The sequence below is a fragment of the Podarcis tiliguerta genome, assembly GCF_965153285.1.
Source record: "Podarcis tiliguerta genome assembly, chromosome: 1".
Lineage (NCBI taxonomy): Eukaryota > Metazoa > Chordata > Lepidosauria > Squamata > Lacertidae > Podarcis > Podarcis tiliguerta.
The window spans coordinates 8,262,229-8,275,712 of record NC_139534.1 but is presented as its reverse complement, the minus strand read 5'-3'; the positions used below and the strand labels follow the sequence as shown (position 1 = coordinate 8,275,712).

Genomic DNA, 13,484 nt, shown 5'->3' with positions numbered 1-13,484 from the left:
CGGAAGCTTATGAAGTAAAATAAAATAAAATGCTAGTAGCGTCACATTGGGGATAGAATATCTGATCTTCCGTTGCTGTAGAGACTGACTGTAAGCGGAATGTTTTATTAGCCACTTGGAAAAGTGCTATTTAATAATCCAACTAAGAGACTCATATGGGACGTGGGTGGCGCTATGGGTTAAACCACAGAGCCTAGGACTTGCCGATCAGAAGGTCGGTGGTTCGAATCCCCGCGAGGGGGTGAGCTCCCATTGCTCGGTCCCTGCTCCTGCCAACCTAGCAGTTCAAAAGCACATCAAAGTGCAAGTAGATAAATAGGTACCGCTCCGGCGGGAAGGTAAACGGTGTTTCCGTGCGCTGCTCTGGTTCGCCAAAAGTGGCTTAGTCATGCTGGCCACATGACCTGGAAGCTGTACGCCGGCTCCCTCAGCCTATAGATCGAGATGAGCGCGCAACCCCAGAGTCGGTCACGACTGAACCTAAAGGTCAGGGGTCCCTTTACCCTTTACCTAAGAGACTCATAACCTGATCCCAGTGATAAAAGATAAATAATTTCATCAATCTGGGTTGTTGTTTTTTAAGATAACCCTTTTTGGGTAAGTTACCTATAGGTCAGGGGTGCCATCAAGGAGGGGCTGAAGGCCTCCCCAAAAAATGTTATGAGGGAAACGGGCCCCCTCAATATTCCATGACAATGTGCACATGTCGTGCAACGTGCTGACATCATGTGTGCAAGCCACGAGGCGTGTGCGCAACACATCACCATGTCGCGTGCACTGGTCCCTCAGTCATGGGGGCAAGCTGGAATGCTTGCTATAGGTAGCTTAAAGGTAAAGGTAAAGGGACCCCTGACCATTAGGTCCAGTCATGGCCGACTCTGGGGTTGCGGCGCTCATCTCGCTTTACTGGCTGAAGAAGCCGGCGCACAGCTTCCGCGTCATGTGGCCAGCATGACTAAGCCACTTCTGGCGAACCACAGCAGCGCATGGAAACGCCATTTACCTTCCCGCCGGAGCGGTACCTATTTATCTACTTGCACTTTGAGGTGCTTTCGAACTGCTAGGTTGGCAGGAGCAGGGACCGAGCAACAGGAGCTCACCCCGTCGCGGGGATTCGAACCGCCGACCTTCTGATCAGCAAGTCCTAGGCTCTGTGGTTTAACCCACAGAGCCACCCTATAGGTAGCTTAGTTGGCTAGAAATTTATTTCTGATAGAATTTTTAGAATTCGTTAGATCTTTTCATTACTTTTTAAAGCATAGACAGTTACTTTATTATTTTTTGTGTTCACAGAATTTCTGCTGATTTATCTCCTATTATTATTATTATTATTGTTATTATTATTATTATTATTATTATTATTATTATTATTATTATATTTGTATGCGGGTCTTATAATAATTAGGGATACAGCATTTACCAGAAATTTAGATTTTTAAAGAAGTGTTTTAAAAGATTTCCGCCCCCCAATTATTCATGCGGTAGTTTTTGAAATTATAATGCTCATGTGTAAAAATGTAATTTATTCATAAAACAATATTTATTAAATATGGTGGATGGTGACATCCCAGAAGATATATATTCTACCATAAGAAATATGAATTTACTTTTTCTCTCTTGCTTAGTGATCTGTTGATTGTTGCGACCTCCTTTTTTTGTTTCTTGTATTTTTAACTTTGTTTTTTAAATTTTAATTCCATGCGAACAAAAAAAGTCTCTCTCTCTCTCTCTCTCTCTCTCTCTCTCTCTCTCTCTCAAACACACCCAAAATGAAAGCATTTGCTGTGATGAAAGATGTGTTTTGTGTAAAACTAAAATAGTTCTTTGGAATTACTGTTTTTTATTCACGTGAAAATGTGTAATTTTATGTGTGTGTGTGTGCTTATATGTATATGTGTGTGTGTTTATATGTGTGTGTGTGTATGTATGTATGTATGTATGTATATGTGTATGTGTATGTGTATATGTATATGTGTGTGTTTGTGTATATATATGTGTGTGTGTGTGTATGTATACAGTGGTACCTCTGGTTACGTACTTAATTCGTTCTGGAGGTCCGTTCTTAACCTGAAACTGTTCTTAACGTGAGGTACCACTTTAGCTAATAGGGCCTCCTGCTGCTGCCACACGATTTCTGTTCTCATCCTGAAGCAAAGTTCTTAACCCAAGGTACTATTTCTGGGTTAGAGGAATCTGTAACCTGGAGCGTCTGTAACCTGAGGTACCACTGTATGTGTGTGTGTTTGTGTATATGTGTGTGTGTGTGTGTGTGTGTGTGTGAGCACACAAGTTGCACACATACTCAGTAGTACATTGAGGAGTCATTGTGTTGCAATGGATACAGCCCTGGGGATTGTGTGGAAATCCCTGTTCCTCTATGGTTCTCCCTTGATAACAATAGGTCCTATCTCAGTGAGGAATGCTTATCTCACAATTTTGAGCAGAAAATGAGGCTAGAGCTCTGTAAACTGAAGGGGAAAATGAAGTGCTATAAAAGTGGGAAATAGCAAAGATTTTTGTCAAAGAAAGCCAACTGCCAAGTGGCGACAATTTTTTACAAGAACGAAAAGGAACTCTTTGGAAAGGATCTTTAAAAGCCTTTTCCGCAAAGCAACTTCCAAGTTGTCTCCGTGTGGCTTACAATTTCCAGATCTTCATACGTTTCTCCTGTGTCTTGTTTTCTCAAGAGCGCAAGATATCTTCCGGCTAGCCATGAAATACCAGACTATCGTCTTGGAAGTGGTTCCTCCGCACAGCCGTGAACAATATGAAAAGTCCGCCATCGCACCTTTATATCCAGCAGATAACGCGGAGCATGTTTTGAGAGCAAAGGTTCCACCTCCCATCTATTCAAAGCCAGTGACAAGGGAAATGGACTTGTCCGGAACAAACCACTTGGAGTCAGGGGTGCATCCTACCAAGAGTCCCAACTTTTCAAGAGTTAGTAGGAAGCCATCGTCTCCTACCTTATCGCCCCTGATGGGTTTTGGCAGCAAGAAGAATGCAAAACGGATAAGGATAGATCTCAAGAAAGGTCTGTTAAACCTCCCCCTGATGTTTTTTAAAATGACTTTCGTATCTTGTAGCCACAGTACAGTGGTACCTTGGTTCTCAAACTTAATGTATTCTTTGCTCTATAAGACGCAGTTTTCCCTCTTAAAAAGTAAGGGGAAATGTGTGTGCGTCTTATGGAGTGAATGTAGGCTGCGAGGCTAAGCCAGAAGCCAGAACAGCAAAAGGGAGCGCTGCGCAGTGCTTCCTCTAGCCGTTCTAGGTTCTACCTTAGTGGCCCGAAGCCTCCGCAGGGCAGCGGGCAGCCTTCATCCCACTGCTCTGCGGAGGCTTCGTGCGGCTATCCCTGGCTTTTGCGGGAGGTGGGGGAACGGACTGAGCGCACGGCTCTGTCCCTTCCCCCATGTTATGTACTGAAGTTCTCACCCTGGGCCAGCTGGGGGATACTGTAGATAGTTATGCAAATGAAGGATCGAAAGTGGCGTTCAGTGATTGGATAGTTTTAGAAAGTTGTTACAGTAACGTGGTACTGGAGCTCTATATAAGCAGGCTGACTGAGCCCTTCAGTTCTGTCCTGGCTTGTGAATAAACAAGAGCTGTTTGAAGAATCGCTGTGTCGTCTGATATGTTCACCCACGACTTAACACCCCACCTCTCAGAAAAGCCCCCAAGAGCTGTGCTCCCTTTAAAGAGTGCGCGGCTCTTGCCGGGAGGTGGGGGGAAAGCCAGTAGTCTTGTTTTTGCTGAAGGCAGGAGGGCAAGAGGGATCGGGGCGCACTGATCCTGCTTGCTCTCCTGGGTTCAGGGATAGCCCCGCAAAGCCTCCTGTGCGAAGAGCGAGGAGTGCTCCCTCTTAGCTCAGGAGGTTTTGCGTTGCTTTCTTATTTCTTGTTTTCCTCCCCTAAAAACTAGGTGCATCTTATGGTCCGGTGCATCTAATAGAGCAGAAAATACGGTAATCTGTTCCGGAAGTGCGTTCCCAAACCAAAGCATTCCCAAACCAACGCGCTTTCCCATAGAAAGTAAATGCAAAAGGGATTAATCCATTCCTAACTTTTAAAAACAACCCCTGAAACAGAAATTTCGAATGAATTTCACTATTGAGCGAGACCTTTGATCCATGAAGTGAAAGCAATAAACAATGTACTGCCGTCACACTATCAGTCAATCAAGCAGTAGCTGAACTGGGTTCCACACAGTCACAAAAACAAACAAAAAAGCCGCAAAAACGCAAAATAAATAGCAGAAAGAGACAGAGCGCAGTGTAACACTCAAACAGAATTGTGGCACTCAAAATGGAAGTGTAACACTCAAAATGGAGCACGTTCAGCTTCCGAAAAAAGTTCGCAAACTGGAACACTTTCTTCCAGGTTTGCAGTGTTTGGGTTCTAAGTTGTTTGAGTACCAAGGCGTATGAGAACCAAGGTACCACTCTATTTGTGCTCGTACTTGATTAAGGTGCTGCAAAAGTAGTGTGAGATTAAAATATTTTTGTGTGTGTCTGCTCTTTAGGCCCTGAAGGACTTGGTTTCACTGTGGTTACCAGAGACTCCTCAGTTCATGGTCCGGGTCCTATATTTGTGAAAAGCATTTTACCTCGTGGCGCAGCAGTTAAAGATGGCCGCTTGCAGTCGGGAGACAGAATACTGGAGGTTTGGAAAATGTTCATTTGCAGCTCACCACAAATAGTTATCTTTTAGTGGGTTTAAGTGCAGTGGATCTTTTTTTAAAAAAAAATCAATCGATATTAATACTTGGAGTAGATCCATTGAAGTAAATGGACGCAATGAGCTTAGGTCCATTAATTTCAATGGGTAAACTCTGTGTAGAGTCTTGTGATAACAGGGTACCAGATGTGTGCATTTTAGGGTACTTCTTAATGTTGACTAACAGAACGTGATGAAAGGGAACTTTCTCATTCACTCAGAGCACACCAGTTGATACATTTTCTTCTAATTCTTAATTTAGAAGAATTAAGAATTAATTCTTGCTTGTTAGCCGCCTTGAGCCCGGCCTTGCCTGGGGAGGGCGGGGTATAAATAAAAATTATTATTATTATTATTAATATTTGAGGGTTATGGAATCTGATGCCTGAGGACTAGTGAGATCTAGGTTTCCATACAGCTTGGGGTCAGGGCTGGATTGCTGTTCAAGGAACACAAAAGTCTCACTGGGTACATGAAATTAGCTGTGTGGCTACCAATTTCATGAACCTGAATTACGTGACTGTATTGGAAGTGCTCTTTACTGCTTTTATTTCTTCACTTTAAATCTTCCAGACAGTTGCTGCATAAAACGTAGGGGCCCTTTTCTCCCAGAAGCCAGTAAAACCTGCTCTCCCTCCATGTTTTAATACCTTTCTCTACAAAGTGCTTGCAAATTAGAGCGCCAGCCCTAAGACCTTGACCTTAATGTCATTTTCGAAGCAGCTACAAGAAAGATGTCAAGCAAAGAATCCTGTTCAGTCTAAGCCCATGGGTAGGCAAACTAAGACTCAGGGGCTGGATGCGGCCCAATCGCCTTCTAAATCCGGCCTGCGGACGGTCTGGGTATCAGCGTTTTCACATGAGTAGAATGTGTCCTTTTAGTTAAAATGCATTTCTGGGTTTATTTGTGGGGCATAGAAATTAGTTCATTTCCACCCCCCAAAAAATATAGTCCAGCCCCCCACAAGGTCTGAGGGACAGTGGACCAGCGCCCTGCTGAAAAAGTTTGCTGACCCTGGTCTAAGCTACACTGGTGAGAGTTGCCAGACAGTTTGCAAAACCCTGGAGAGTTGTTATGCGTTCCCCTCGTTATGTGGTAGGGAACTGTTGTTCCCTGTTGTACCTTCTAACTTGGGCCAATTTCATTTTGGGCAGAAGGCCCCCTTGTGTACATGTGTGTGTAACCAACAAAGCAACCAACCAACCAAGACTGCACACATAAGGTACAAGTGTCCTCCCCAGACATCCATTAATTCAACAGCCGGTGAGGTTGTAACACTTGCATCCAACACTGTTAATAGGGCAGTAAAAGGTAAAGGGACCCCTGACCATTAGGTCCACTCGTGACCGACTCCGGGGTTGCGGTGCTCATCTCGCTTTATTGGCCGAGGGAGCCGGCGTACAGCTTCTGGGTCATGTGGCCAGCATGACTAAGCTGCTTCTGGCAAACCAGAGCAGCACATGGAAATGCCATTTACCTTCCTGCCGGAGCGGTACCTATTTATCTACTTGCACTGGTGTGCTTTCGAACTGCTAGGTTGGCAGGAGCAGGGACCGAGCAACGGGAGCTCACCCCATTGCGGGGATTCGAACCGCCGACCTTCTGATCAGCAAGTCCTAGGCTCTGTGGTTTAACCCACAGCACCACCCGCATCCCTGTTAATAGGGTGGACTGCACTCATAAAGTTTCAGTAGGATATATTTCAAAACCTTCTGGTTAATTCCTCTTCCCCCCCCCCTGTGTTTGTCTGCATCTTTTAGGTCAATGGCAGAGACATCACTGGCAGAACCCAGGAGGAGCTTGTCAGTATGTTGAGGAGCACAAAGCAAGGAGAGATCGTCTCCCTCACCATTGCTCGCCAGGAGGAAAGTTTTCTGCCCAGAGAACTGGTAATAGTTTTTGCGTAGCAGAGTCCACAGGAGAAATATTTCGGTTAATCAGACGGCTGACATGGGAAATCTTAATTTGAGAAGTCAGTGTTTCTTACATCATCAGCAACTTGATGCCACAAGGCCTGTAACAGTTAGATTTTAACTTACTACATACTAGAAAAGGTATAATCAGCACAACCAACAAGATACATGCATGAATTTAGCTGTATCTAAAATCGGAGGGTGAAATCTAGTGGGATATATCAGATTTTGTGTGTGCAGGGAGTGGGGAAGAAAGAGGAAACCATTACACAAGTGGATTTTCATTGTGCAGGTGGGCGGAAATCATTACCTGTCTCCCAGAGAATGACTAAAACTATATTATCCTTCATAAAGAAGAAAGAAATTAATCTGAAGCACAATTTCAAAGCTGGACATTTATGCCTTGTGAAATTACCATTCTAATGATGATGGTTAATAGCGAGTTTCTCTGTCGTCCCTGGTGATGACAAAATACACGGCAGTGTACTTTAGTAATATAAATCTCCTCAATTAGATGAGTCCAGACAATTTATTTCATTTATCTGACCCTTCCTTCAAGGACAAGAGAGTGCAAACCCTGCAAAGTTAGGTTGGCATCTTTGATAGCGACAGCTCTGAGTTCAGCCTAGTTGACAAGAGATTTGAAGCTGCCTTAATGCCACATTCTGGCCACTGCAACATACTGGGTAGTATTCAACAAAGTTTTTCTCAGAGTAGACATTGGAATTAATGGGCCTAACTTCAGGCTTCGCCACACCTCCATTTGTCCCACCCCTTTCCTCTGGGGAAACCCAGAATCAGATGGGGGGGGGATAATGATCTTTCATTCTGTTGGATAGTGTTTGTGTGGGGGTTTTACGTGAGTCATGTGGGTATGCCTTTTATTCATTTATATATACAGTGGTACCTTAGTTCTCGAACTTAATCCATTCCCGGAGTCTGTTCAGCTCCCAAAACTGTTCGAAAACCAAGACACGGCTTCTAATTGGCTGCAGGAGCTTCCTGCAGTCAAGCGGAAGTCGCGACGGAAATCCAGTTTCTGAAAAACATTCGGAAACCGGAACACTTACTTCCGGGTTTGCGGCATTCGGGAGCCGATTTGTTCGGCAACTAAGCCGTTTGATAACCAAGGTACGACTGTATGTTTATTTTTATTGGCATTGTGAGAGATACGAGGGTCCAGAGCTTGGATGGTTATTTTTGGTTAGTTGCAGTATGGTTAGTTTGTTCGTGTGAGGGGTGTGTGTCATATTAGTCATATTGATTTTTATGCTGTTGGGGGGAATAGATCATTGTATTGTGCTGTATATGTTTTGTTATTTTGCAGGACTGATGTCTAAAAGGGGTGGATTTGGGGGCATTCCCACCACATGTGGAGGTATGTGCCTGTAGAGGTGCAGCCTCTCCAGTATTTAGGTGGCATGGTGTTAAAGGTAAAGGTAAAGGTACCCCTGCCCGTACGGGCCAGTCTTGACAGACTCTAGGGTTGTGCGCCCATCTCACTCAAAGAGGCCAAGGGCCAGCGCTGTCTGAAGACACTTCCGGGTCACGTGGCCAGCGTGACATCGCTGCTCTGGCGAGCCAGAGCCGCACACGGAAACACCGTTTACCTTCCCGCTAGTAAGCGGTCCCTATTTATCTACTTGCACCCAGGGGTGTTTTCGAACTGCTAGGTAGGCAGGCGCTGGGACCGAACAGCGGGAGCGCACCCCGCCGCGGGGATTCGAACCGCCAACCTTTCGATCGGCAAGCCCTAGGCACTGAGGCTTTAACCCACAGCGCCACCTGCATCCCAAGGCGTGGTGTTAGGTACCATCTATAAATAAGTTTCAAAGTGAGTTCCCTTGTTTCGGCTGAGATGGATTTAAAAGGTGGTTTAGACCACAGCTTAGACCATTGGGTAGGGTTTATTTCGTAACCTATGTCATGCTCCCATTGGTCATTGTGGTGAGGGGGTTTGTAGGATCGTGGAGTAGTATTTTAGCCTCTAGACATTTTTAAGTGATTTTTAAAAGTATCTTAAATATTTAATAGTTTCCTAGTCACCAGTTTGGCAATGATATATTGCTGAGTGATACTACAAAATTAGAGGATTGTTTAATTTTAAAATATATTTCTACCAAAGAAATGCATAAAGAGGGGTTTTCAATATATAGAAGGTACTTTTCTGGAATATATATCTGCTGTCACAGAAACAAATGCAACCTCTCTGGTCCCCTCCCTGTTATCTTGATGGATGTGTCTACTTTGTTATTTTTTTAACTCAAAATCCAGTAGGATAAAGGAAGGACAGAACTTCCTGCCTTTGTCTCATTTTCTCCTCTTGGAAGAAAAGAAAAACTGCCTTTGTTTTCTGGCTCCAAGAACTTACTTTTCATTTCATCAAGAACTTTACGTTAACTCGGTGTTACGCCTTCTAGCTTCACGCAATGCTGAAATGACCACCCGGAGTCTGTGCTTCCCCACACTTCCCCCTTTTATTTACTTTTAGCACTCTTATCGTTGTTGGCTGGCTGTTTTGGCAATGAGAACACACCGTTGGCTGGTCGGCTGGTCAGTTGGTTGGCCGGCATACAGGAAAGCCCCAACGTAGGTCGAATTGTTGAGAAGTGACCCCCTTATCTTTTCACAGCTTCTGCCGCTGCTTCCTGAACACTTGTGTCTAGATAAGGCTACAGGCAGTAAGTGTGCCGAGCTGTGTGCGTTTTGGTAGTGAAGCTTTCGTTTGTCGTTTGCTTGCTCGAATACTATTGCAGGGCTTTTAGCATCATTTATAATGTCCCATATTGTCAATTTTCCCATTCAACAGCTTCCCTTGAGAGAGGGAAGGATGCACACGTGGGTAGGCCTCATAGCAAGTATAATATATGAATTTTAATTCATACTGTTTTGGTAGATCACTCCACAACTACATGACACTGTGTGTTCAGTAGTCGACTGGCTGAAACAATGCCTTGCTTGATTTTGAGAGTGTGTTTTCAAACTTGTGCCATCTGAAACGAGTCTGTCTAAAGCTTCTCCCCCTGGAAAAAAACATAATGTTGCCAATGCTACTCTTGGTTTTCTTCTTTAAATATTGCATTATTATTTCCCTTGGCTACCCCGGAACTAATATAAACCTTTACAAAAGAAGCCAATGGCAAGTCCTAGTTTACAGGAGGTCACTTGTGGATTCTGTTGAATAACTTTCTGTCTCCTGGAGTACAATTTGTCTGGTGTATAGTTATGGTGGACAGCAGTGGAGCAAGCCGATCGGGCGTCTGGGGTGGCGCTCATGCCCTGCTCCCAGGGGCGCAGCCAGCTGCCCGTAGGGTGGGGAGAGCTGGGGCACGACGATCCGTGGGGCCTCCAAGGAGTCTGCCTACCTCCTCCCACTCAGCCGCCCTACATCTGAGGGGGAGGCGGTGGGCAGACGGTTGGGGCAGCACGGAGCCTGCGGGTGCCCAAGCCACCGTGTCACTCCCAGCAGAGACTCATGGCTTGGGCGCTGTGATGGCCTGGGAATCGGACTCGGATGCTGAACCTGAGGGATCCCAGGCTGCACAGGATTCCCCGCCTCCAGAACCAGCTGAGCTGGGGCTGGGATATGAGCCTGAAGGGTCCTCACCTGTGCTGGATCCTCAGGTGCAGGCATCAGCTGAGTCTGCTCTGGCTCCTGAGGTGATGGAGGACCCATTGCCTGCAGGTGCTCCACTCTCAGCCCCGTCAGAGGAAGGTGAGGCTGCCTCTGGGTCCAGTAACCCTCCAGCCTCTCCTGAGCTGCAGAGGCTCAGGGCAGAGAGGCGGAGGGAACTAAGTTCCCGCAGGAGGAGTGCTCGCCTCCAGGCCAGGAGAGGCGAGTCACCTGTGGACCGGGGCCGCCCTATGCCTTGGGGCAGATAAAAGCCAGCCAGCGGGAGCAACATTGTTGGTTGCTAGTTCCTGCCCGAACCCTGTCCTGCTTTCCTGCCTGAGCTCCTGACCCGCCCTGGCTCCCTGCTTGCATGCCTGTCCCTGACTTCACCCAACTCCCTGCCCTGCACCCAGCTTCAGCTACTACGGACTGCCTCCACATTTCACCTTTGACCACGGACCATACTTGGACCTCACCTCTCGGGTAACCCATGGGACCAGCACAGGCGTGCTGCAGGCCCCGCAGTGAGTGACACCAGGATCTGTGTAGGAGCAACTGTGCAAGTTTTCCCCAATGTAGCCTCTTGTAGTCATGGTTGAGTCCTAGAATTTCATGTGTAGCATGCAATGAGAAAACAAGGGTGGACAAAAACTCCCAAACAAACTGGAACGTGTCCAGAGGAGGGCAACCAAAATGGTCAAAGGCCTGGTAAACGATGCCTTATGAGGAACGGCTAAGGGAGCTGGGCATGTTTAGCCTGGAGAAGAGGAGGTTAAGGGGTGATATGATAGCCATGTTCAAATATATCAAAGGATGTCACATAGAGGAGGGAGAAAGGTTGTTTTCTGCTGCTCCAGAGAAGCGGACACGGAGCAATGGATCCAAACTACAAGAAAGAAGATTCCACCTAAACATTAGGAAGAACTTCCTGACAGTAAGAGCTGTTCGACAGTGGAATTTGCTGCCAAGGAGTGTGGTGGAGTCTCCTTCTTTAGAGGTCTTTAAGCAGAGGCTTGACAACCATATGTCAGGAGTGCTCTGATGGTGTTTCCTGCTTGGCAGGGGGTTGGACTCGATGGCCCTTGTGGTCTCTTCCAACTCTGATTCTAACTTCTAACTCCCTTGGCCCCAATTTTGGGGAAACCATCAGTTTGGGCCCCTTAGACAGAGGCTTCCCTTATTAGACTGCATCCATATGGCTGCAGCACGGCAGTCCCAACTTTTTGTAGTTAATGTAGCTCCAGAGAATGTGTTGCAGGAACCACAGGAAGAAAACAACCACCACCAGTCGAGAGTTCCATTCCTGTGTCAGCCTTCTGTTTAAGAGTACTATATGAAATATTGCAATCACAAGGTCATAATTTGCAGTTTTCCTGGGCATCTGCCAAACACCTGTAGCAATTCATCTCCCGCTGACCCTGAAACAATTTGGGTGACCCACAGCTCTTAAGTATGTGTGCATAAGGCTGATACCAATTCTAGTCTCGGACGGGGGTTTCTGAAAGCAGCCTGAATTTGCCGTATGGTTTTGTGACTCTTCTTGCTCCTGGCAGGGTATAGGATATAATGGCTGTTGATTGGATTACAGGATATCGGGGCTTAGTTAAGTGCAGCTCTGTAAACTAACATCAAAGAGCTGTTTAATTAACGTTGTTTTCGCATTGCAAGCGAAGTGAAACCCAGCCTGCTCTTTGAGGGGTTGTCATTGCTTCAGAAGGGAATAAGAGAATCTTTAAGAAGATTCTTTTGTGAAGCAGATCAGCAAAGTATACTTGGGACCAACACAGTCTGTCCTCTTTATTATCCAGTTAGCCAAATGTTACTAGTAATTCATGCCAGCTGTTGACAGTGTAGCAGCTGGGGTAAGGAGCTGGTTTCAAAACACAGGGGGATTATCTTGATTTGCTTAATTACCAGACTCTCCAGGCTGCCTTGTGATTAGTATATTTTATAAGATACATTTGGGTTTTAAGCTATGTAGTAAATACTCTGCTGACTTCTCTGAAGACTGTTTAAAGATTAGAAGCCGGGTGGGGGAACTGTCTGATAGTGATCTGGTTTGTATTTTCTGACTGCTTTAAAAGTAAACAGAATTCTCAGAGTCGTGCTACTGTTCCACCTGATTCCGAAAACATTAAAAGGTTTGGCCGTGCCTGTTGCCACCTCTTCTCATCCGCCATTCCCCAAAAGGATTGATCATGAGCCCACACTTTTCTAAACTAACTTAAGGATCATTTTTCTTCATGCTGGCAAAGTAAGCAAGCCACTTTAATTGGAAGCAGTTGCTGTTTAACCCGTGCTGCGCTGCAGCTGTGCGGGCTCCCTGTGCAAAATAACTATGAAAGATGTTTTTTGTTATTTTAATGAGAGTCCAGAGACCTAGAGATGGACGCGTGGAAACGCTTGCATGTGCTTGCACAGAAAGGCAGAAGACTGGTCCTTAGCCAAACATGACAAATAATAAAAAGTTTAGAAAGGTAGATTTGCCCCTTGTTAGGAAATGACAGTATATATACCTACACTTTTAGGGACGCGGGTGGCGCTACCTAGCAGTTCGAAAGCACATCAAAGTGCAAGTAGATATACTGCTCTGGCGGGAAGGTAAACGGTGTTTCCGTGTGCTGCTCTGGTTCGCCAGAAGCGGCTTAGTCATGCTGGCCACATGACCCAGAAGCTATACGCCAGCTCCCTCGGCCAATAAAGCAAGATGAGTGCCGCAGCCCCAGAGTCGGCCACGACTGGACCTAATGGTCAGGGGTCCCTTTACCCTTATACCTATACTTTTACACTTGCTCTCTTACACACGTGTTTGTAAATCTCTTCCTCCTTACATTTAGGATGGCTTTCAATTTTTCCTTTTTGTTCTAAGTGCCACTGGAAGGAATATGAAGATTCCCCTCTCCCTTTATTAATTGTTTTATATGGCATGGCCCTCACCGGCAGACACAAAGCTCAGATTCCCAGATTAGTTTCTGCCGAAACCTTTAATGCCTAAATCAGATTGGTACGTAGGCATGGTGCAGATTATAAGGGGCAGGAATGTCCATGAGAGGTATAGCTCCATGGCTAAACGCAAGCTAAGCATTGATCCAACAAACAACATTCCCTCTGCGCTTTCCTTTTGAAGAGCGGAGCAGGTGCAGCTCTTTGCATGGGAAATACAATTGGAGTCCTGGGGCCCGACGCTCCTTCGATGGCTTGAGTCTGGAAGGTTTGTTCACGAGGGCATCTCTGTGTCC

At 45.8% G+C, this 13,484-nt stretch overlaps 1 protein-coding gene across 2 annotated transcripts in view; it reads left to right on the top strand.

Annotated features, from left to right (window-relative positions):
• The window catches only part of PARD3B (par-3 family cell polarity regulator beta), a 588,896-nt gene that overhangs the window by 196,896 nt on the left and 378,516 nt on the right, over positions 1–13,484 (top strand). For both annotated transcript variants that reach the window (XM_083400643.1, XM_083400642.1), the window contains exons 8-10: positions 2,688–3,034; positions 4,525–4,664; positions 6,480–6,608. In XM_083400643.1, the coding sequence (XP_083256769.1) occupies positions 2,688–3,034; positions 4,525–4,664; positions 6,480–6,608 (616 nt within the window). The remainder of the gene's footprint in view (positions 1–2,687; positions 3,035–4,524; positions 4,665–6,479; positions 6,609–13,484) is intronic.